Source organism: Bubalus bubalis, chromosome 24 (assembly GCF_019923935.1).
Source record: "Bubalus bubalis isolate 160015118507 breed Murrah chromosome 24, NDDB_SH_1, whole genome shotgun sequence".
Lineage (NCBI taxonomy): Eukaryota > Metazoa > Chordata > Mammalia > Artiodactyla > Bovidae > Bubalus > Bubalus bubalis.
This window is the reverse complement of record NC_059180.1, coordinates 13561439-13587394: the sequence shown is the minus strand read 5'-3', so window position 1 is coordinate 13587394 and position 25956 is coordinate 13561439. Positions and strand designations below refer to the sequence as shown.

At 43.8% G+C, this 25956-nt stretch overlaps 1 protein-coding gene across 2 annotated transcripts in view; it reads left to right on the top strand.

The window, feature by feature from the left end:
- CALN1 (calneuron 1) overlaps positions 1 to 25956 on the top strand; it is a 422349-nt gene that overhangs the window by 45174 nt on the left and 351219 nt on the right. For both annotated transcript variants that reach the window (XM_025275519.3, XM_044936417.2), the window contains exon 2: positions 1207 to 1331. In XM_025275519.3, coding sequence (XP_025131304.1) covers positions 1214 to 1331 — 118 coding nt within the window. In that variant the 5' untranslated portion in view covers positions 1207 to 1213. The remainder of the gene's footprint in view (positions 1 to 1206; positions 1332 to 25956) is intronic.

Below are 25956 nucleotides of genomic sequence, written 5' to 3'. Positions count from 1 at the left end.
TTGTATTTTAGATCCACATATGTGATATCGTTTGCTTCTTGTCTTTCTCTGTCTTCACTTACTTTGGTAATCGCTAGGTCCATCCATGTTGTTGCAAATAGCATTATTCCATTCTTTTTAATGGCTGAGTAGTATTCCATTGTGTGTGTGTATATCTCTCACATCTTTACCCGTTCATCTGTTGATGGCTATTTAGGTTGTCTCCATGTCTCAGCTGTTGTGAATAGTGCCACTGTAAACAGGCGTGCGTGTATCTTCTTGAATTAGAGTTTTGTTTGCATATGTGCCCAGGAGTGGGATTGCTGGATCATTTGGCAACTCTGTTTTTAGCTGTATGAGGAACCTCCATGCTGTGAGAGACCAACTTTCTAACTGTATCTCTCGTCCCTCCCTTTCACCTTAGTCTGGAGCCTCTGGCCCCCTTGCACTGGTGGGAACTTCACACCCCCAGGGGTAGCGCTCTGGGCCGAGGATCCCGGAGGGTTTGTTAGTCTGGTCTAAGGGGATGCTTTCACTTCCTGTGGGAGTCCTGGAAGCTGCATTATTCTGAGACACCTTGAGATGCTGCCCACCTTTCCAGCAGGTCAGGTGTGATTGGCATCTCAGAGGGCTGTGCTCACGAGCCACTCGTGCTAATAGGCGCAGGGCCGATTCTTAGAGGTGCAGGCTGCTGCCTGTGTTCGCTCAGAGCCTGGCACGTCTGACCTGCTTTGAGTGCAGGATAAGTGCAATACCTGCTTTACTTGGGGAAAATGAAACACTTGGATTTCTATACAGTCATAGCTAAGACATCTGGTCCCTGGATACACTCACATTTCTAGGGTGTTCAATCCTTTCTTATGAGGACAGAGAAAGTGTTTATCAGGCCAGAGAAAGGAGCGAGTGCATCCTTGTTTGCATAGAGAGACAGCTGGTTGATGCCAGGGTATCCCACAGTCTGCCAGAACCCCATGGCTTAAGTTCATTATTAAATGGGGAAAAGGAAGTAAGATGTACAGTGAAGGAAAGGGTAGAATTTGGGGGCATTTGGGAATTGTTCTGGCCAGGGGGACCCTGGTACTCTCTGACTTTCCCTCTACCAATGTTACTGTTATTTAAAAAAATACCCCTGGCCATCCAAACACCGGGATGGTCCTTCAGGAAGGAAAAGAGGAATGGATGATGATGTCTTTCTCTCCCCCTCTACCTCCCGTCTCTTGTGAGCAGGGAGAAGATGCCTTTTCACCATGTGACCGCTGGCCTGTTGTACAAGGGGAATTACCTCAACCGATCTCTCTCTGCTGGCAGCGACAGCGAGCAGCTGGCTAACATCTCCGTGGAGGAGTTGGACGGTAAGGAGCCCGCCCAGCCTGGGAGGTTAACCACCCAAGGGAGCCATCTGGGGCTGTCATGCATCTAAGACCCTGGCCATCAGTTGTGGCCAGGTCTAACCATGATGCGGCAGGAACAAGTTCAGAGATCACTTTTGCCCAGACGACTTCTTTGTGTGAGATGGACCTGGTGCCCTGAAAAATCTATGGTGAATGTTTTGGTTCCTTTGGATACCAACTGGGGAGACAGCCTTCAGCTCCCCACATGTTATTTTCCAGTTGATGGAATCTTGATCACCGATAGTGTGGCCCTGTTTCCCTCTTGTCCACGATGGGGCCCAGCTGTTGGGGAGATTGTAGCCCTGTTAATGGCCGTCTGTTGACTTGAGGCCTTTGAATGGTGCTTTGAATCTTGTCCAGATCAGAATCATTTGAAATCTGTGTCCAGGTGGAAATAGCCAGCAATTATTTTGATTGCCTCTGTAACAGTGTAACCCTGCCTTAGGGTTGGGAAGGAACCAGAGAACATGGTGACTGAATTCATCCTGGGACAGTGCCCCCTCTGTAGCCTGGTGAAATCAACTCCTTAATTAAAAAATTAAAATGAGGAAGACAGAGGTTTTTTTTTTTAGGATAGAGAATTAGGTTGATTCGGCCAGATGTTTGCCTAGGTACTACATCTGCTGAGGCCAAGCCAGATCGGTTTCCCGTCTTGTTTTGGAATGCTGTGTTCCTGGTAACACACTGTTTTAAAACAAGAAGTTGAAATTTACTTTCTAAAATAGGGAAGTTAAAATTACCTCAGATGGCCCGTATCTTTGCTTTTAAGTGTAATAGTCTGAACCAGTGCGCTTTCTCTTGGCACATTTCTTCCAAGGGAAAGGTGGGGAGTTTCGGTTCCGGGCCAGGAAAGCCAAACTTGCTTCACAGTTGATCAGCAGGAGATGCAACAAGCAAGGACAGGGACATAGGATAGCTTTCTTGCTCTCGCCCATGTTGTTTGCTTACTTCTCGACAGTCATACCACGTTTTATTACACTTTGCCTTATAGCACTTCTCAGATACTGCAGTTTTTTATTGTTTTTTTTTTTTAAACAAATCTAAGGTTTGTGGCAATACTACATTGTAAGATGCTGGTTAACATTTTTTATTGCTAAAATGGTTTTTAATTAAGGTACGTACACTGTTTGGACATAATGCTATTGCACACTTAATAAACTACACAATGTAGTATAAACACAACTTTTTAAAAAAGGATATTTTATTTTATTTATTTGGCCGCTCCATGTGGCCTATGAGATCTGAGTTCCCCAGCCAGAGATTGAACCCATGCCTCCTGCAGTGGAAGCTTGGAGTCTTAACCACTGGACCACCAGAGAAGTCCATAAACATAACTTTTTCATGCACTGGGAAGCTAAATGATTCAGTGATTCCCTTCATCATGATATTAATATAAACTTTATTGTAATGGCCTTGAACTGAACTCATGGTATCTCCCAGGCCTCCCTGTAGAGGCTTGCTTATTTCCATGATGAAGCAGTGAAGCTCAGGGCCCAATGGGCTGGGTTTAGGGGAGAGGCCAGAGGGGGTCAGAGGAAGGGGGAGTGATGTGGCCAGAGCCAGGCTCCTCAGGCCCAGCAGCTGCTCACTGTGGTCCAGACAGACTGAGGGCCAGAGAGGAAAGCTGTGCCTGCATATCTCCTTGCCTTTAGTTGGCTAGAGGATATTCAGACAAGGACTCGGAAGCAAAAAATAGAGCCCTGACTGCCTCCAAAAGGAGCCCATCCTGATGGCCACAAAGAAGACTGAGGCTGAGCTGTGGGTGTTTGGCAGGTGAAGTGAGGCCCGGTCTTCCTTGTGTCCTGAGCAGGGGTCTGCTCCAGTGGGGAGGTGGGCAGTGGTGCATTGATTCGGGGGGTGGGGTGCTGGTGTTTGTTTGAGTAGGTTCCCCCTGTTCAGTCATCAGTTTGCAGGAGGGACCAAGAGCCTCCTGTGTATTTAGGCCCATGGAGCAGAAGCCATGAGAACTGGGCCAAAAGTCTATGTGTTTCAAGCAACTCTCTCTCTCTCTTTTTAAAGTATAGTTGATTTACAATGTTTTATTAGTTTCAGGTATACAGTAAAGTGAGTCACTTATACATACGTATGTATCTATTTTTAAATATTCTTTTCCTTATAAGTTATTACAAAATATCAAATATAGTTCCCTGTGCTATAGAGTGGGTCCTTGTTGTCTATCTGTTTTATATATTGTTGTTTAGTCTCTCAAGTCATGTCTGACTCTTTTGTGACCCATGGACTGTAGCCCGCCAGGCTCCTCTGTCTATGGGATTTCCCAGGTGAGAATACTGGAGTGGGTTGCCATTTGTAGTGTGTATGTGTGTTAATCTCAAACTCTTAATTTGCCCCTCCCCTACCTTTCCCGTTTGGTAACCAGTTTGTTTTCTATGTCTGGGTCTGTCTCTGTTTTATATATAAGTTCATTTGTATCATGGTTTTATTTCACATGTAGGTGATATCATATGATACTTGTCTTTGGCTTACTTTGCTTAGCATCCATGTTGCTTCAAATGGCATTATGTCATTCTTTTTTATGACTAATATATTCCATTGTATATGTACCACATCTTCTTTATCCATTCATCTGCCGGTGTTCATTAGCTGATTTCCATGTCTTGGCTATTGTAAATAATGCTGCAGTGAACACTGGAGTGCCACATACCTTTTTGAATTATAGTTTTCTCTGGATATATGTCGAGTGGGTGGGAGTCAGGGGTCCCTAGTTGAGTAAAGCTGGACTTTATGGTGTGATGTCGGCTGGGGAAAATACTGTGTTTGTCCTTTAGGAGGGTAATCCATACTCTGAGCCCGGAGAAAGGCCATTTATTTTCTGATGGAAGATTCCTTCTGCTTATTTATTTATTTTTGCCAAGGTGAACCCTGAGTTATGACTGCTCACGCTTTGTTACAAGCATCTTGGGGCTGTGGCAGGGCTGTGAAAGTGTGTTCTGTGTGTAGAGCAGGTGTTCTACGTTCGCTTGCATCAGTTCAGCGGACTGCAGGTTGGTTTTTAGGGAGGCTGCCATTTCTGAGACGATGTCTGTTTGCTGTTCTCTTGGGACTGCCTTGTGTCAGCTGAGCCCTAACATCCTACTGTTTGGGGGTCACTTGTTTATCCCTGCAGGACACAGGGTGTTGCACAGGGAGTTGATGTGTTGGCCACTGGTAGATACTGAAGCATCCTCTGTGGCAGAGCCACGTTGGGCACAGATGTTAGTTGGGTACCATCCCCACCCTGCCATAGCTACAGCCTTGGGCTTATGGATCACCAAGGGCAGGTTCCCTCACCTGGTCAGTGACTGTCACTGGGGATGGAGTGTCCCTTTCCTTCAGTGTAAGGAGCAAAGGCACCTAGTCTGTAAGAGGTTACCCTCTGAGAACAGGGCCACTTGCTATGCAGGCTACCTCCCTCTGCCATTCACTCTGAGAAGTTTCTATTTCTTCTCTATAAACAAAGTTCAGGTGGGAATGATGCAAAGCTGCATCAAGTTGGTCAGACTGGAGTTGGAAATCACCCAACAAACTCAGCAGTGATGATTTGGTTGAGATCTTAATGTTCATTCATTCATTCATTTGTGTTCATTCATATATTCATTCCTAGTCACTCATTCATTACAGGAATGTTTACCCAAATGTTTTCTGGGTGGAAAGAAAGTGAAAGTAAAAGTGAAGTTGTTTACCCAAATGTTTTCTGGGTGGAAAGAAAGTGAAAGTGAAAGTGAAGTTGCTCAGTTGTGTCCGACTCTTTGCGACCCCATGGACTGTAGCCTACCAGGCTCCTCCGTCCATGGGATTCTCCAGGCAAAAGTACTGGAGTGGGTTGCCATTTCCTTCTCCAGGGGATCTTCCAGACACAGGGATTGAACCCAGGTCTCCCGCATTCCAAGCAGACACTTTAACCTCTGAGCCCAAAGAAGTATAATATTTGTTGTCTGGTCCAAGGAATTTACAATCTGCCCAGGGAGTTTATGTACATACAGAACTTATTAGTAGATCTTGTGTTTTTAGAGTGTGTCATGTGGAATTTTATTAGACACATGAATTATAATATTTTAAAAGCAGTTTTCTCAGTGCTATTTATTGAATAATCTTGTGAGGCTGTCTTAAATTAAACTTGCTTCTTTTTGAAGTTTACTTATTTTCATGAACTATGGTGTTCCATTGTATATAAATATATCTCAGTTTCTGTATCTGTTCCATTCAGGATGTATTTTGGGGTTGTTTTCAGTTTGGGGTTGTTAGGATGTAGTTTAGCATCCCCTTCTGTTGCAGCTGTGATGTTGGAAATGCTCTCCTCATGGTTCTCCGTGACCATTGTGAAATGTCCGAGTGTGGGTGTTTCACGTTATTCTTGCCAGTAACAGTGTCAGCTTCTTGGATTAATGTCTTGGGTCTTCCTTCTAGCCTAGGTTAGTTTGCTCTCACATCTTGAATGGTTGTTATTTCTGTTTTTTTTTTTTTTTTTCTTTTCTTTTCTTCAGGAGTGCCTCCCATTCGAATGCTAGATCTTCATTTGATATTTTCCACAAAACGGGTCTCTTCTCACATCATTTTTCTCTTTTTTTGCACTTCTCTGTTCATTCTTCAGTCTGTCTACCACCTCATGGATATAGTTGTTTGGAGTCATTTAAAACAATTTTTACTATTGCCTTTAGAACTTATTTTCATTATGGTTGAAAGTTTCAGTTTCATTGTAGCTTGATTTTATTTCAGTAGCTATCCTTTAACATTTTGGTCAAAGTGTGATACAGAAAAGTTTGAGAGTACAGTTTGATTATTATCAAATATGAACACTCATGCAACAACCTCCCAGGTTAAGGAATAAGGTGTTACCAGCACCCTGAAGTACCTTTGAAGTTTTTCCTATTATCTCTTCCTCAGTCACCTATCGTTGTTTGTGTTCATGTTTTACCTTCACCTCAAGGGGGTCACATTATATTTATGGTTTTCTGTTTAGCCTTATACTTGTGAGACTCAACCATGTTTTTGAGGGTAGATGAAGTTCATTCATTTTCATCAATATATGGTGTTTCTTGAGAGGTAAATACCTAAGTTTGTTTATCTATCCTATTCTCTTTTTTTATCCATTCTATCTTGGCAGGTATTCAGTTTGTTTCCAATTTGTAGCTCTCAGGCTGTAGTCGCTGAGTTGCTGCTGTAGACTTAGGCTGTGCTCTTCTCATGGCAACTTCTTTGTCTTTTACTGGAGTCATATTTTTTTATTCTCTCCCAACCCTTTGTCTTATTGAGAACAACTTGTACACAGTTTATCCAAGTCTCTTCTGTTTCTTGTCATAAATTATATAGAGAGATCTTTTTATAATAAAAATCTGTTTTTCTCCAAGTCTCCCAGCTGATGCTACCTTTGTTTTCCATTAGAAGATGGTTTTATATGGTCCCTTTTGCTTTTTCTGTTCTGTTTTGTGACTCAGCAATGGAAGTTTCTTGTAGACCCAGAATCTGTCAGCAAACAAGATTTATAAAGAGCCTTTAGCCTTCTTCATTCTATCTTCACTTTATTCCAGACCTGGGGTAACGTCCCCCCTTTCAGCCCCAACTGGAGAGTCCAGTTTCTAGAAGACATTCCTCTAGTCCATGGCTGCTGATCAGAAGTGGGTTTTTGATAGCCCCTCCTATTAAGTTGGCTCTCTTATGCCACAGAATTCTATTAGTTCCTTTATTCTTCCCTGCTTTTGGTCTCTTTCCTGTTCCCAAGCTTGTATTCAACATTCTGGTACATTTGGGTTCTCATCACTCTCGCACAAATAATGGGGATGAGACACAATCACCATGGCTCCTGTTACCCATAGAGAGTTGTGTTCCCCAAAGGAGCTTAGAAAAGAGGTGCTGCTACATAGATAACCAACAAGGACCTACTGTATAGCATAGGGAGCTCTTCAATATTCTATAATAACCTAAATGGGAGAAGAATTTGAAAAGGAATAGATACATGTGTATGCATCATGGAATCACTTTGCTGTCCACCTGAAATTAACAGCATTGTTAATCAACTGTGCTACAATATAAAATAAAAATTAAAAATAAGAAAGATGCTGCTGAGGTGGGTTTGGGTTGAGGAGTAGATCTCTGTGGAGAACACATGCTGTGAAATAGAGATCGATTGCTTGATTTGCTGGTCGGTGTAGCCTCTGGGTCCCTAGCAGGGCAGATAATGGTGATGAGCCAGTGTCTTCTGTACGTGCCTCTGTGGTGGGTGGAAATTATGTTACACTAGTTTAGTTAGTGTGGCAACTAGTGAAAATGTCTCCTCAGCCTCTGACATGTGTGTACATCTCACAATAAATGTTTCTGGGGATGTGCATACATTATCCTACCTTTTTGGAGAGTATTTTAATTTGAATTTTAGAGCGGATGTATCAATCCAACTTTGTAACCAGAAGTACCACTTTAGTAGTTGGCTACCTCCATTTGGACTCTTCTAGATCCACTGCATCAGCACAGCCCAGTTTCCTCAATAGCCTCCTGTTTGCCTGATGCAGTGGACACTCAATGTTTATCCGGCATCTGGCAACGTTGCTCACACGCTGGGTTTTGGTTTGTCACTGGCTTGGCATCCTTGCCGCTAGCTGGCTCTCCTCCTCCCTCTTTTCTACTTCTTTGTCATTTCCCTCATCTTCTGCCCACTCCTGATGCACTGCTGTCTCCTAGGATTGGTTTTTGTTGTCATCCCTAGGAGCAACTGTGTACCAATCACCTCAAGATAGCTATATTCGATCCATGCCTCCCTCCTGAGTTTTAGATCTGCTACTTATAGCCCTATATGCTGCTGCTGCTGCTAAGTCGCTTCAGTCGTGTTCGACTCTGTGCGACCCCAGAGACGGCAGCCCACCAGTCTCCCCCGTCCCTGGGATTCTCCAGGCAAGAACACTGGAATGGGTTGCCATTTCCTTCTCCAATGCATGAAAGTGAAAAGTGAAAGTGAAGTCACTCAGTCGTGTCCGACTCTTAGCGACCCCATGAACTGCAGCCCACCAGGCTCCTTTGACCATGGGGTTTTCCAGGCAAGAGTACTGGAGTGGGTGCCATTGCCTTCTCTGATAGCCCTATATACAGTTCCTTAAATTCCAATGTCCAAAGATGAACAGATTTTCTTTTTTTCTCTTAAATTGCCCCTCCTCTGGATTTTTTCCCAGAAAATTATATCCTATTATACCCAGTAAACCATGATGGTAATTTGGGGATGATCCTGGACCCCCACCCCCGCTTTTGTCTTACTCTACACATAGCATTGGCAAAGCCTTGCAGATCGTCTTTCTTCTTCTCCAGCCATGTTGCTGTTTTCTTGGGCCAGGTCCCCCACCTCCTAGACAATTGCAGTCACCAAGAAGTGATCTTGTGCCTCATCCAGGATGAGGCCCTATATCAGTTCAGTTCCATTTCACTGGAAGAGAGCATCTCAAATACAAACTTGATTAAGTTATCACATTTCACATTTTCCTTCTTGTCCTACAATAACACACACAAAGATATATACATAAAACAATAATGTCTTTAATATTTCTTTAATCATTTCTAAAATTTTTTTAATCTATAGAGATTCTGGTAAGTACAGTGAATAGCTGTGTACCCTTTGTCAATTGCTAATATTGCAGCATTTGCTTTCTTTCTATTTCCATTTCTCTCAACACACACACACAGTTTTTTCAACTCTAGAATTTTAATTTGATTCTTTTTTATAGTTACCATTTATTTGCTGAGATACTCTGTTTACTCATTTAAACAATATTTTCTTTAATTCTTTGGACATATTTCTTAAATTTGTAATAGCTCTTTAAAGTCTTTAGTGCTAAATCCATCATCTAGGCTCTAGGCCATGTGAGGGTTGATTTCTATTGTCTTTTTTTAGATTATGATCAAGTTTTCTTGTTTCTTTGTATGCCTGTTAATATTTGACTGTATGCTGAACTTTGTAAGTGCTATGTTGTAACAACTGTGTTCTGTTAGCTTTCTTTGAAGAGGGCTGATTTTTTGGTTCTAATAAGTAGTTCAATTACTAACCGACCTCCTTAAACTTCTGTTGGTTTGATTTTTCTGTTTTTATGTTAGGGTAGATCTCTGGAAATCCCATGGTGGCTGGCTGCCAAGCCCCTCTAACTTGACAGGGACTCAGCTTCCAAACTCTTGTCTTCCTTGTGGATCTTGTCAGGGCTTGGTTTTAGGTTTTGTGCAGGTGGATCTTATGGAGACCTTCAGAATGTTTTACTCTTAAGTTGTGGTCTTTCTGGTGTCTGGATGCCTGGGGTATTAATAAGATTTTTCAGACATCACCTACAGATGCTTAAATTTTCATAACTGTCTTCCATTTTCAATCTCATAGTGGCTGCTCCCTGGTAAGTCTGGTTTAATCTCAGCTTGCACTGGGCTGCCCAGCCTTCAGCCAGTCACTCATAGGGAACCCACACACAGGCTTCTGAGGCCCCCTCTCTGCTGAGTTTTCTTCTCTCTGTGGCCTGACCCTATAAATTCCAGCCCCTTCTGCTACCCCAGCATAAGACTATGGTTGGGAAATTGTCCCCAGGCAGTGAGCCAGGGAGGACATGGGGCTCACCATATGAATTTCCTCTCACCCTGCAATTGCAGTCTTGTGCTGCCTGTTGTTTATGACCTGAAAACAATTGCTTTATATATTTTGTTTAGGTTTATGCTTGTACACCATGGGAGGGTTATTCTCATATGGTTACTTTGTCACAGTAAAAGCTCATTATCAGTAGTTTTTTTTTAACCTGAACCAGTTAAAAGTAATTTTCAACCGTTCTAGCATTTTACCCTTTAATGTTTCACTTCTGCTGATAATTCTGAAATGGCTCTCTGCAGCCTCCAGCTGTTAGCTACAGCACATGGCTGTGACAAAGTGTATGAAGCCCTGTGTGGCCTGGACCCTTCCTTTTTGTCTGCTTCACTCCCACCTTGCCTTCCAGATGGCTTCCTGCTGCCTCACCATCTCTCTTGCTTCTCTGCCTTTATTTTAGTTGCTTCTTTCAAGAATGTTCTATGCACCTGGGAAACACCTAATCATCTTGTAACTTTCAACATTGTCCATTGTTATCCTCATCCTATCATTACAACTGGAGTTTACTGAGTGCTTACTATGTGCCAGGAACTGTTCAACATACAGGAGATGATTTAATCCATTTAACCCTCTCAGTAATTCTACGATGCAGGTGCTATTATGAACCTCATTCTTGCAGAGGTGGAAAAGGGATATGTTCAATAATAACCTTCTCCAAGGTCGCATAACTTACACGTGTTGAAACTGGGATGCAGACTGCCACCTGGCTTCAGAGCTCATGCTTTTCAAGTTCTATGCTCCGAATCCTCCTGCCTGCTAAGTAAGACCCTTTGTGCCTTCCCCGCACCCTCATGTCACTATCATATGTATCACTGCCACCGCTGTGACACCTGGGTGAGAACTTGGCTGATTAATCAGACTTTCAGTGGGTGGAGAGATATTTTTAAAGCTCTGTGTGAGCCCAGTGTATTTCTCATGAAGAGCAGAGGTGCACTGCAGCCCAGGAAAAGGCTGGTGGTGGGCTTGAGTGCACGTTGGAAGGAGTCTGCCTTCTGTGCTGTGAGCTCTGAAGAGCCCCTTTCCACCCTCATTTGTCTGGTCCATCATATATTTTCTTGTAAAGAAGACTCCTCCCACCCCCTTTTTTTTCCTCCTCTACTTTTGATGGTTGATTTAGAAATCCCAAAGGCATACCCTACTTGCCTTTTTTGAGATCCTTCTCTCTCCAGGCCTTTCAAGTGGGGTTTTAAGAAGGCAGAAACATTACTGTCACAAGAAGAGAAGCTCTCAGCTCTTATCTGAGAAGGCTGATGGCTCAGAGTTCTCTCTCCAGAGGAGGCGATAAAACCCACACAATGAGCCACATCATCCACAGGAGTGGGAGTGCCAGATAGACAGCTGTGCTTCTGAGCTGGGAATTAGCCTTACAGCCTGGGCCTTTTATCTACCTGGCTACTTTCTCCTGGAGGCTTGACTTGCCTTGGAGCCTTGAGAGGGTAAGTCATTTGTGGAGAGTTGTGGAGCTTTGTTAGCAGTGCCAAGGAGGGATTTCTCTGATGCTAGCTGCTTCTGAGGGCCCACTCCTTAAAGGGACATTTGCCTAAGTCTTCTTGGAGTTCCTTGCACCTGGTTCTGAAAGTGCTTTTTGATAGCTGTGGCCAAGAAGAAAACCTGAGTACTATCCCTGCCACTTTCATTTTCTTCATTGGTAATTTATATGCTGCATGCTTCCCAAAGTGATAGAGACATCATATGATAAAAGAAGAAACATGAACTGCAAAGGCTGTCAGAATAGAAATAGGAAATAAAAATTCACATACCAAGAGGAAGAAAAAAACATGACGGCCCCTAAAACTAATACATTTACTGTGAGCATTAAATTTAGCTCCAAACTTCCAATTGATTGGGGCAAAAAGGTAACATACCTTATTCCAATCACAGCCTTCAAGGATCCTATTGGAAGAATCATCTTCTCATCTATATTTTAAATAAGAGCTCCTTGAAAGTGAAAGTGATAGCCACTTAGTTGTGTCCGACTCTTTGGAACCCCATGGACTATATAGTCCATGGAATTCTCCAGGCCAGAATACTGGAGTGGGTAGCCTTTCCCTTCTCCAGGGGATCTTCCCAACCCAGGGATCAAACCCAGGTCTCCCGCATTGCAGGCAGATTCTTTACCACCTGAGCCACCAGGGAAGTCCATAATAAAAGTACCCAACATATAAGAACTTTGTATTGTTATGTCAAAGGTGTTGGTAGGTTTCAACTTTTTCTCAGCCTCTAATTTCTGAAGGTTTTTTGAAACCTGGTTTCCCTAGTAATGGTGGCTTTTGATGATGGTGATTCTCAGTGAAGGACTAGGTGCTAATTTTAGACTCCAGATGCAGAGAGAGGAGGGCAGATTACCAGATGATACCAAGTACCCGTGTTGGGACATGTTTCTCTGGTTTCCCTCTCCCCCTGCTTGAGATAGTAGGCAGAGGTGATATCTTGGTATGAAAGTTCAAGGACCTGCATTGTGAAGCATGACCTTTGACTTGGGATATTTGTGGAACAAGATCTAACAATTCATCTCTATCATAAAATACCCTTGATATTCTTCCCATGGAAGCTTCTACTTTCAACAGAAATGCATCCTAATAGATCTGCTAAGGTAATTAAGCTCCACGGTGCTTCCCCAGATAACTGAATAAGTTAACCTGTTGAGTAGAATTATTCAGCATTATCCATCTGGATACTGAAGAGAGTTTGCCAAAACTCATCATTCCGATGTTGGCTTCATTGATACTGAGCTGTTTCTCTTGGTGGTAATTGGCCAACAGCAGGTTCAGCTGTTTCCTGGGATGTGATATTAGCAATATGTTCTAGCAGGAATGACTTACTGGTTTTTCCTCCTCACAGCAGTATCCAGAGCATCTCATCCAAACACATCTACAAAACATTTAAAAGCAGGTCATGAGCTAGGACACAGCCATTTGAAATACAGATTTTGTCTATCAAGGTGGTCTTTTCTACTTTCTCTAATTCTCAAGTCGGAAGAGCACTGAATTTGCATTGAGACCTATGTGGTGGTGGTGGTGGTGGTGGTTTAGTCACTAAGTCAAGTCTGACTTTTGCGACCCCCTGGACTGTAGCCCACCACGCTTCTTTGTCCATGGGATTCTCCAGGCAAGAATACTGGAGTGGGTTGCCATTTGCCTTTCCAGGTGATCTTCCCAATCCAGGGATTGAACCTGTATCTCCTGCATTGCAAGCAAATTCTTTACCGCTGAGCCACTGGAAAGACCTTTATTGCTGTGTGACAAAGTACTCCTAAAGTTGCTGGTTTAGAACAGCAATTATTTTTATCTCACAGTTTCTGTGGATCAGAAATACAGGAGTGGCACAGATGGCTGGTCTAGCCCCATGTCTTTCAAAAGGTTGTAGTCAAGACACTTGCTGGGACTGCAGTCATCTGAAGGTTTGGCTGTGACTTGGAAATCCATCCAAACCCACTTCCAAGGCTGTTGACTGGAGGTCTCAGGACCTTCCATGAGGGCCTCCCCATAGGACTACTTGAGTGACTTCATGACATGGGATCTGACTTTTTCTAAAATGAACGATCCTTTTATGATGCTGTCTCGGATGTCACATATCGTCACTTCTGCCCCATATATTTGCTAAAAGTGAGTCACTAAATAGAGCCCCCACTTAAGGTAAGTGGAATTAAGCTTTATTTTTGAAGAGATGATTATCAAAGCATAAGCAGGTATATTTTAAAACCACCAAAACACATACACATTAGCTTGGAGATGGTTTCTAGCTATTGAATTGAAAGCTAATGAAATGTTATAGAGTGTTCTAAAGTCGTACTTAGCAATTTCTTTATGCAGTGAGGAAGAGTGGACCAAAAATCTTTGCTACAAAAATAGAATTAAAGCCTACCTGACAGAGTAGGGTCTCAGCAGTCCCACACATGTGGACTGTCTGAATTTTACTACTTAGCAGCTACAATAGAGTGGGTGAGCTCTTCCCCAATATCATTTGTTCTTCAGTAGAAGAAATTTTAGCTGGACAAATGTGTGCTCAAATACAGACTACATTTCCCAGTCTCCTTAAGAACTGGGTATGGCCATATTAGTAAGTTCTGGCCAATGACTCCTAAGCTGAAGTGACATCGGGCAACTTTGCTGCACTTTGCCCTTTCTATATCCTTTCCTCCTTCTTATTATTGCAGTGGGAATGTCATCACTTGGCACCATGAAGACAAAGGTGGCAGAGTGGTGAGCTGGAATGATGCTGGGTGCCTGAGGATAGTGGAACAGAGAGAAATTGACTTCTGATTTGTTTTTCTCACTCACAGCCAAACCTACACGCACCAAATCAGCAACCATATGACCACAGACAATTAATCCAACCTGTAAACCTATTTTCCCATTTTAAAATTAGTGTCTTACACATAATGATACTTTGAAGAATCTTCTGCTTAGTATTTTTAAAGAGGAAGTATTGTTGAATAAGATTAGAGATAATGGATCTACAGTTTCAAAGCATGGGAATTTGTCCTTTTCCTAACATATATAGACTGTATTTCAAGTTCATTTGTTGAAATGTGAAAGGAAGAGGTTTAGCAGGGCAGAAAGAGTGGAACCAACAGGGAAGGCTGGATGGCAGAGACCCAAAATGCCTCCAGGAGAACATTAACTTTTGCTGGGTGTGTTTCATTATGACATCGGGGCCCAAATACACCATGTTCATCCCTGTGAGCAAATGTACTGAATGTTTAGACAAACAGTGAGTTCTCAGAAATATTTGGTTTTAAAAATTTAGATTTCTCTCTCTCTCTTTCTTTTTTGGTGGCACCATGGGGCATGTGGGATCCATTTTTGCTTTAGTTCCCAAAGCAGCAATCAAACCCATGCCCCTTGCAGTGGAATTGCAGAGTCTTGACCACTAGACCACTGGGGAAGTTCCCCAGAAATACTTGCTAAATAAATGAATGCCATGAAATTTGTCCCAAAATGAGCTAGTTGCTCCTGATTAATCATTCTATGAAATTAAAAGATGCTTACTCCTTGGAAGGAGAATTATGATCAACCTAGACAGCATATTAAAAAGCAGAGACATTACTTTGCCAACAAAGGTCCGTCTAGTCAAGGCTATGGTTTTTTCAGCAGCAACAGCAGTAATCATATATGGATGTGAGAGCTGGACTATAAAGAAAGCTGAGCACTGAAGAATTGATGCTTTTGAACTGTGGTGTTGGAGAAGACTCTTGAGAGTCCCTTGGACTGCAAGGAGATCCAACCAGTTCATCCTAAAGGAAATCAATCCTGAATATTCATTGGAAGGACTGATGTTGAAGCTGAAACTCCAATACTTTGGCCACCTGATGCAAAGAGCTGACGCATTGGAAAATACCCTGATGCTGGGAAAGATTGAAGGTGGGAGGAGAAGGGGATGACAGAGGATGAGATGGATGGATGGCATCACTGACTCAATAGACATGATTTGAGTAAATTCCAGGATTTGGTGATGGACAGGGAGGCCTGGCTTGCTGCAGTCCATGGGATCACAAGGAGTTGGACACAATTGAGTGACTGAACTGAACTGATCCATTCTATAGTGAGAGTAGAATTGGGATGATATATCTGGTGGTGAAATATGGTTGATTATACATGGCATTTAGAGTCAATGATCTACTTCAACACTCCATGAGTTTTGGTTTTCTTGCCTGTATGTGTCAGTTGCTCAGTTGTGTCTGACTCTTTGCAACCCCATGGACTATAGCCTGCCAGACTCCTCCATCCAAGGGATTCTCCAGGCAAGAATACTGGAGTGGGTTGCCATTTCCTGCTCCAGGGGATCTTCCTGACCCAGGGATTGAACCTGGGTCTCCCTCATTGCAGGCAGACTCTTTCCTGTCTGAACCACCAGGTAAGATGTTCTCGCCTGTACAGTGTGGATAACAGTATGTCGTTTAAAGGGATATTATGAGATAATATATGCAGAGTGAGTTACTATTGTATTTAGTATGTAGTAAGTACTCAATAAATAGTAACAGTAATAGTATCAGCTCCCTGCTGGCTCAGATGGTAAAGCGTCTGCCCACAATGCGGGAGATCCAGGGTCGATCCCTGGGTTGGGAAGATCCCCTGGAGAAGGAAATGGCAATGCACTCCAGTACTCTTGTCTAGAAAATTCCATGGATGGAGGAGCCTGGTGGGCTACAGTCCATGGGGTCATGAAGAGTTGGACACGACTGAGTGACTTCACGACTCAATAGTATCAATAATAATAATTATTGCTATTATTGTTATTATGATAATAATGATGGTGATGGTCACTACAAGAATGACAAGACACATCCAGACAGGATTATTACTTCCATGTTGGGGTAGATTGGCTCCTTGGAGGAGAGAGTAAAACACTAACCAGTATCCTACGCAGTTGTCCTGTCAAGACAGGCTCACTTCAGGAGGTGAATGCCCCTAATTGGAAAGACCTTTCAGTGTGGAAGACTCTGGACACCCGATCACAATTCTCAGTGTTTAAGTCCATAAAGATGCCTTTCCTACTCCTCTGGCTTTAACCTCAGCACTTTACCTTTCAAAGACCCTGTCCTCACTGGAATGAAGGTTGAGAGTTTGAGCTAGTGACACCAGCTTTCAAACCTTAGGTTGTCCTGAGAAATAGAATTAGACATGGGAAAATTTTGTGAGTGGCTGACAATTCAGGCCTTCCAACTCCTCATTGTCGCTTCCAAGGATCAGGAATGAACATGCTCATAAATTTCCGTTTTAAAAATATCTCAGAAGACTTATTCCTTGGGTTGGAGGGGAGATGGTAATGGGAGACAGGAAGGCTGAAGTCATGGCCACATAACCAGAACCCATTCCCTCTTGGGAGGGAACATTGTCAGCTCTTTGAATTCAACACGTTGAAAAGAAATCTTCCATTCCTTCCTCTCTGTTGGAGTAGTGATGGTTTCTGGAAATGGAGGAGTCTAGGCATCGGTTTTGCTGGGTGTAACTTTCTATCCATTTCCTATTGAGTTTCCTTTGCTGGCTTTTTCTCACTCTCCTAAGTTTCCCCTAACCTCATCTGGTTAAAATTCAAGGCTATTTTTGTTTTAATGTTTCTCCCAGACTAGAAACGTCAACTTCAGTATTCATGGTTTGTTTGTAACATTAAAGTTTTATAGTGATAGTGAAAAAAAAGTGTAGTTTTTTTTTTTACTCCCTGTAAAGCTGCTAAAACAAATGGCCCCAGGACTTAAGTCATGCTGGCTTGAGGAATGTGCTACCATTTTCATGCTCAGGCATAGGGCTGGTTCTTAGGCTGGTGCCAGTTGGCTATGCTGGTTATTACTCTGCTGGTATCCAGTAAAATGAGCCTCAGGATACATAGCTCACCTCAACCATCTGGGCGGCAATCTAATGTCTCTGTCTCGAAGCGTTATAGGAAGGATGGGTTCTACAGTTCTTGGTCTGATGCCCCTAAGCATCTTGTAGGATTTACAGAGCTTAATCTCTCTGCCATCTGGTGCTCAGGTGGGGAGCGCTGGGGAAAGGGGGTCACGGGACACACCTGAGAGGTCAGTATTTCCTGCCCCTCCCTGGTGCTTCTTCCCAGACCTCCAAGTGCAGTTTTTTCGTTGCACCTACTGAGGCTGCAAAAACTTCTGAGTTTTGATTGATCATAATTTGATGCTACTTTCTTTAAGACCCCTTCCAAGGTGCCATCAATTTCTGGGAAACAAGTCTTCAGCTGCTTGCTAGATTTTCTTGCTGGATTTGGGGCACCCTGAATATGCACGTGAAGAAATGTGCTGTTTCAGATTTTGAAGCCTCAGTGACTGAGGTTAATCCACCTGGAGGACAGGTTAGGATGAACAATGAAATTACCAAAAGCCAGGCTGAAGAATGTTCTAAGTCAGGGTTTTTAAAGCTGGGGTCTGTGTCTCTCCTATGCTGCTGCTGCTGCTAAGTCTCTTCTGTCGTGTCCGACTCTCCTATAGCTTCTGACTATTTTGTGTGTTTATACATAGTGCTTTTTTCCTGGGGAGAAGCTCTATATCTTTTGTCATATTCTTTTTTTATTTAATAAGGTATTTTTTTCATTTTATTTTTGGCTGTCCTGAGTCTTTGTTGCCGCTCACAGGCTTTCTCTAGATGCGGCAATCAGTGGCTACTCTAGTCGCAGTATGCGGGCTTCTTCTTGCAGTGGTTTCTCTTGTGGTGGAGCACAGGCTGTAGAGCCTGAGGGCTTCAGTAGTTGTGGTACATGGGCTTAGTTGCCACACGAATCTTAGTGCCCTGACCAGGGATTGAACCTGTATCCCCTGCATTGCAAGGCGGTTTCTTAATGACTGGACCACCAGGGAAGTCCCTTGTCATTTTCTTAAAGGGATTCAACAAAGGGTAACAGAAGTTGCTTATCTACACCTCTTGAACTGGATGTTTTATACCCATTACTCCATAAAGGTTTTGTTTTGCTTTCCTTTGGGAGTGGACAAGGTGCATCCATGCATGCTGGAGAGGTTCTTTATGAAGACTGCACTTGTGATGTGGAGAAGGGGTATGAGGGGGGTGGGTCTAGAGGCTGGAGCATCACCAGCCTCTCATAGTCAGGGGAGAAGTGGTGAAGCGTTAAGCTTAGCAAATGACAGCGAGTCAGAGAGAAGTGGGCTTGGGATGTTAAAAATACAGACACTTGGCAGTGTTTGGGCTTCCCAGGTGGCACTCGTGGTAAAGAACCCGACTGCCAATCCAGGACATAAGATATGTGGGTTTGATCCCTGGGTCGGGAAGATCCCCTGGAAAAGGGATGGAAAGACACTTCAGTAAATCTTGCCTGGAGAATCCCATGGACAGAGGAGGCTGGTGGGCTACAGTCCAAAGGGTCGCAAAAAGTTGGACACGACTGAAGCGACTTAGCACACACTCACGGCAATGTTTATTTTATCCAGTTTAATGTTTGCAACACCTCTTGCAGACATCATTGTCCTCATGATACAGATGAAGGAGATTGGTGTGAAAGTGATGAAATTACTTGCCCAAGGTCATGCAAATAATAGTTAGTGGACTAGGATTTGTATGTAACTTCCTCTAATGCCAAAGCCCTGGCTTCCCAGGTGGCTCAGTGGTAAAGAATCCACCTGGCAATGCAGGAAATGTGGGTTCAGTCCCTGGATGGGGAAGATCACCTGAAGAAGAAAATGGCAACCCACTCCAGTATTCTTGTCCAGAGAATCCCATGGACAGAGGAGCCTGGTAGGTTATAGTCCATGGAGTTGCAAAGAGTCAGACATGACTTAGCAACTAAACAACAGTAACAATGCCAAAGCCCCCACTCTGCACTGACTCCCATGCTATCCTGTCTCCACATTGTAGGTCTTGATGTGTGGGTGTGAAGCAGGCGAGGACAAGAGGAGTCAGGTGTATGGTTAACTGATGAGGTAACTAGGTGCAGCGATGCCAGTCACAGAACAGGGACATGGGAGTTTGAACAGAAGTGGAAGAAGCTGAGAAGAACTGAAGATCATCCCACTGGAGACAGTCAACAAGCCCTTCAATATTAAATTCTGGCACTCATTAGCCTTAAGATAAAGATTTTGGAATTTTCATTATTTTGAAGTGATGGATTGAAGGAAAGAGAGCCAAAGACAAGTACCCAAGGCCCAAAAGCCATTCATTCCTTGGACCACAGGCGGTCACTGGTGACTGGGTGTTTGGGAGGGACCACATCTCCAGTTAAGCTCCTTCATGTCCTCGAGCCGTGCTTTATATGTCATGGTTAGTCTTGTAGGACTAGGAAGGATATGGCATCCTTCATATTCTCAAAAGCCAAAATCCCATATCAGGAGGAGGTACTCTTTGGGTTAAAAAAAATAGGTCACCTATTTGCGCTCAATTAATTTGTTTTATTGATTGATTGATAACACCCTCTTTTTCAAACTCTTCAAGTGAGAAACTTGCCTAAAACCCACTAGCTGTCTTAGATTTTAAAAGAAGTTCACACACTGGCTCCTGGCCACAGAAATCTCTTTTTCAGGGTACCATAGAAATAACTCTCTAGTTTTCTCCACTAAATAGACCTACAAATAGACTGTGTTACTCCAAATGTCACTCACTTAAAATGAGAACTGCCCTAGGCCACTCTCAGGCCAAGGATAAAGAGCTTGATTTCTTGGGACTTCCTTGGCAGTCCAGTGGTTAAGACTCTGTGCTTCTACTGCAGGGGGCATAGGTTCAATCCCTGACTGGAGAACTAAGATCCCGCATGCCATGCAGCACAACTGCCCACACCCCACCCCCACCCCCTGCCAAAAAAAAACTCGACCTCTTGCCTGCAGTGGCGAATTCCAGGGATTCTGGGATTAGCCTGAACTTGATTCAAACCTTTGACCTGTCATTTATTATCTCTGTGCCCTTTGGCAAGTTTTAAAAACACATCTCCATGTCCTCATCTATAAGATGGGGTCATATAGTTCCCACGTTGTTGGGAAGAGCATGTAACATGATGGGCATGGCAGCGTGCTCTACAGGGGCTGTTAGTATCCTTGCTTGGCAGGCTATGGGGAAGGAATAAGGTAAGAGAGAAAGTCTGAATTTCTTTCCTTTTTCTTCTCCCCAGCCAATTCTTCTAAAGTGGATTGAAGCAAATTAGGAAGGGTGAAGGATGTTTCAAAGTGAATGAACAAAACTAAATCTCATCTGTGAATATGAAATTTGGTGTCACCTTTACATCTTTTTCAGGTGTGTGTGTGTGTGTGTGTGTGTGTAGGGCTCAGGGGCACTTTCTGGGCCTGACCCTGAGCCTTCTCCGTAGAACATCTGGAGCCCCCAGGGCACGGTAGCCTTCCGCCCTCACATGCCATCACGGCTATTACACTCCAACAAGGCTTTGCTGGCGTAATTGTACTGGGCAAGCAGGGCGAGGAATCCACATTTATACTCATGTTTATTTCACACACACAGTAGGCTATTTCTCTGTCATTCTTTGTCACCATCATCATCCCAAAGGCTCGATCTCCTCACTTATCCAGCTCTCATTTCCTCCTTCCTTTTCTTTGACCCTCAGCCGTACACTGGTTCTGCTGCAGGAGAACCAGGTAGGGGTCCTGAGATGTGGGTAATACCCAGGGGTAAAGGGCCTACGGTGCATTTCCACATCATCTGGGTGTGACCAGGGCTCATTTGCCAATGATTAAGGCAAGAACTCTCCGAGATGGAATGTCTTTCTTGGAGCATAGAGGTACAACAGTAATAATGTCCCCACAGGTTGTTAAATCTTGAAACTTATCCATCTGTTCAGTATATTCTGTCTTAAAGAATGTTTATTTAAGGGAGATAAGACATCAAGCTAGGTGCTAATGGCTTCAGGTTGACTAGTGGCCCTGTCACCCCTGTGCGCTCAGAAATAGACTGTCCCCTCCATGTGCAGGCATGCACAGACACACACACACACAACTGTAGAGGGATCGTGTTTTCCTCCAAGCCTCTGATGATAGTTTTTTATTATAATATGTTTTTTGGCTCAAAGCGTTGCCTACTCCCGGCAAAACACATTTGTCTTCATAGAGAAAGTGGCACAGTGTGTGTGCTCGGCATGGTTACAAGTCGCTTGGGAGGCTGATGAGTGGGGATAGCAGACAGTAGATCCAGGGCAGGTGCTCACACATCATGTCGTACCTTCATGGCCTTAACAAATTGCCAGGCAGAGACAAATCCACTCCACTCTCACAGTCATGTTCTTTACCTTCTTCCCAGATTTGATCCAGTCCTGGGGAAATGCTAAACAAACAAAAAAAAGACCCCAGACAACCCCCCGTTTCCCCAAACCCAGTGATTTGTAGAGAAGACAGCTGTACAACTGTCCATTTCCAGGCTAAGGAAACCTAATGAGAAAAGCCTCCTAGCGAGACTCTGCAGTGCACTGGGCAAGACAGACAGCACAGAGGCTTCTTGAGTCTCAGTTTCTCTCTCCCTCTGCAGTGCACTGGGCAAGACAGACAGCACAGAGGCTTCTTGAGTCTCAGTTTCTCTCTCAGTAAAATGGGCATTATCTCAGAATTAATCTTGTCTCATACAGGAAAGTTATGAGAACCAATGCACCAGTTATGTAGAGCTAATACCTACAGGAGAAATAAAAGCCCAAGTTGTGAATTCAGTGTGTTGAGTGGTTAAGAGCAGAGGCTCTGGAGCCCACTGTGCACCCTGCACCCCTCTCATTCAGTTCTCACATCTGCTCTGCCAGGCCCTTGCTATTAGGATTCTCATTTCCAGGTGAGGCCACTGAGGCACAGAGAGGTTAAGTCACTGCTTCAAGGTCACACAGCTTGTGAGGACAAGCCAGGTCAAAGACTTAGGCTGTCTGACTTCCATCCCCCACAGTGTTAACCTTTAATGGTGGTTTAGCTTCTCATAATTCTAATTCAGAGGATAAGCTCATTTAAAAATATTTTATTGAAATATAGTTGTTTTACAGTGTTGTGTAAATTTCTGCTGTATGGCAAAGTGATTCAGTTACCTATCTATTCTTTTTCATATTCTTTTCCATTATGGTTTGTAACAGGATATAAATATAGTTCCCTGCGCTATACAGTAGGACTTTGTGGTTTACCCATTCTCTATATATGTGGTGTGCATCTGTTAATCCCAGATTGCCATCTCTTCCCTGCCTCCCCTCGCCCTTGGCGACCGTGAGTCTGATCTCTATGTCTGTGAGTCTGTTTCTGTTTCATGGATAGGTTCATCTGTGTCCTATTGTAGATTCCTCATATAAGTGCTGTCATATGGTATTTGTCTTTCTCTTTCCAATAAGCTCAGTTTTTTAAAGGGGAGGAGTCAGTAGATAGGAAAAAATAAATCTGAGTGCCTTTGGATAGAATTTTATCGTTGAATCTGAGGAGGGAGTGTCAGAGAGAGTATGATGGAGTTGGAGGGGAAGAGGAAAGATTTGGAGTGGGGACTGTGGAAATTGTGGAGAAGAGGCTGAATCAAAGGAAGGATCTTCCCAGGCCCTGGCAAGGTTCATTGAAGGTTTATTTATTGTTGAAGATTCCGTGGATGTGTGGCTGGCTACCTGGGGAAAGGTGTACTCTCTGGGCTGATTCTGCCTATTCCAGTAATTAAGCATGTGACTTTGGCCAAGCTTTTGACTTCTAGACCTGGCAGAGGGGGTGGATGTGGTTGGGTGGCCTCTCTAGTGGCTTCTCTGCAGGGTTAGGGTGATGGTTTTCTGGGATGTGCACTGGCTTGTGGCTGGTGCTTTGTACAGGAAGATGGTGCCTCTGTGGTTCTCAGTTTACAACATGGGCCTGGCGAGTCCATTGGAGTTTCGGCCGCAGCAACACTGAGCTAGGCAGTGGTGGCCTGAGTCTGTCCCCACTCAGGAGGAGGCACTGGGTAGAACGATGAATAGGCATGTCCCGTGTTTAATCAGGTCACTTGGAACTATAGGATTTCTAGTTGCTTTTTAGCATAAGCTGTGTGATTTTCCAATTTTTTTTTTAATGAAGGAATGTGTGACCTACCACTGCTTATGTGATTTTTCTTTATTTTACCTAGCTTTTTTTTCATAGTCTTGATTAAAAATTTTTTTAATTTTTACTTTTCTTTTGTATCTTGGAATACCATCAAATTTAAAATACCCTTTGGAAAATGCCTCTCACAGCACCAAAAATGTAATCTATTATGGACTGTTCTGATTCTCAAAATGTGATTGAAATGATATTTTTGAAAAAAAAAATTCAGATTGAAATTTATCAGGTCTTCTGGTAGGCTGAATAACACCCCCTTCCCCCACTGCCAAGTATGCCCATGTCCTTATTCCTGGTTCCTATGAATATGTCACTTTACGTGGTGAATGGTCTGTTGCAAATGTGATTACATTATGATCTTGAGATAAGACTATTACCCTAGATTATCTGAGTGGGAGTTTATGTAATCATAAGAGTTCCTATAAGTGGGAGGCAGGAGGCTCAGGTGGCGCTAGTGGTAAAGAACCGGCCTCCCAGTGAAGGAGACATCAGAGAACCTGGGTTCCATTCCTGGGTTGGGAAGATCCCCTGGAGGAGGAAATGGCAACCCATTCCAGTATTCTTATTCGGAGACTCCCATGGACAGAGGAGCCTGCTGGGCTGCAGTCCATAGTGTCACAAAGAACCCAACACAACTGAAGCAACTTAGCACGTGTACACAGGAGGCTCGGAGTCAGAAAGAATATGAGGATTAAAGCAAACAGAGAGAATGATTGGAAGATGCTATGCTGCTGACTGTGAAGATGGAGGAAGGGGACACAAACTGAGGAATGCAGGCAGTCTTTAGAAGCTGGAAAATGCAAAGGGGTAGATCAGTCCCTCGAGCCTCTGGAAGAAACGCAGCCCTTCTCAAACCCTGACTTAGGACTTCTGACCTCCAGCACTCTCCAAGGGTAAACTGATTTGTGGTAATTTGCTGTGTGTGTGTGCTCCATCACATAATTGTGTCCAACTCTTTGCAATGTCATGGACTGTAGCCCGCCAGGTTCCGCTATCCATGAGATTCTCCAGGCAAGAATACTGGAGTGGGTTGTCATGCCCTCCTCCATGGCATCTTTCTGACCCAGGGATTGAACCCCTGTCTCTTGAGTCTCCTGCATTGGCAGGCAGGTTCTTTACCACTAGTACCACTGAGAAGCCCTGACACAGTTGGTTACTTACCCCCAGAGCCAAGTCCTCATACTTGGAGTCAGTCTGGAGTAGTTTGACTCTCTTGAAGGTGTCAACATTTTCAGGCCAGTTCTTAAGTTTGAAATGATACTTTCTGTCCTCTGCCAAAGATAGGAACTTCAGGTGTATTTGAGGGAAGGAAGGAGAGAGTGAGGGAGATGGCATTTTTGAGGTAGGGCTTCCTATGGTCCAGAGGTCTCACTGCCTAAAGACTTGCTTATTCACCCCAAGACGCAACATGAGTGGACTTAGGAAGACCTCCCCCCAAGAAGATACCTGGAATGACTTTTGTCAATAACATGAAACTGTGACTCTAGGGGTGGGAGAAGGGACCCTGTGTGAAGAAAAGAAATAGAGTCTAGGTACATCTGGTGTTTGAGTTGTGTTTTACAGTGACTTTTTTTTTTTTTTCAATTAAGAAAGGTGGAGGAGGCATAATGATATAAGCATTGTCCCAAAGACCAGGAGACTTTGTGGGCAGCTGCGTTTCTTGGCAGTTTGTTGCTGGTGGAAGAGAAAAACAAATGTAGAGACAGTGACTAGCAGAACACTTGTGCATGCTTCCTGTGGAGAAAAGAATTGAGCTTTTGAATTGTCTGAGGCTCCAGCACAGCAAAGACCTGGCTTTGGAATCACATATACCTGGGTGAGAAGCCCAGCTTTGCCTCTAGCTGACTAACATCTGGGAAGTTACTTTGACTCTCTGATCTTGGTTTGTGTGTGCCTGTGTGTGTACTAAGTCACTTTAGTCTTATCTGACTCTTTGTGACCCCATGGACTATAGCCCACCAGGCTGTTCTGTCCATGGGATGGATTCTCCAGCTGAGAATACTGGAGTAGGTTGCCATGCCCTCCTCCAGGGGATCTTCCCGACCCAGGGATCGAACCCAGGTCTCTTACATCTCTGGTGTTGGCAGGCAGGTTCTCAGTATGCTCCTGCTGCTGCTAAGTCACTTCAGTCGTGTCCGACTCTGTGTGATCCCATAGACGGCAACCCACCAGGCTCCGTCATCTCTGGGATTCTCCAGGCAAGAACACACCCCACTCCAATACTCTTGCCTGGAATATCCCATGGATAGAGGAGCCTGGTAGGCTGCAGTCCATGGGGTCGTGAAGAGTAGGACACGACTGAGCGACTTCACTTCCAATTTTCACTTTCATGCATTGGAGAAGGTTCTCAGTATACTCAACTTTATTTATTTATTTTTTAAAATGTTTATTTGACTGCACTGGGTGAGTCTTGATCCCACCCTGCGGCATGTGGGATTTAGCTCCCTGACCAGGGATCGAACCCGTGTGGAGTCTTAGCCACTGAACCACCAGAGAAGTCTTGGTTTACTCAACTTTAAAATGACTCACAT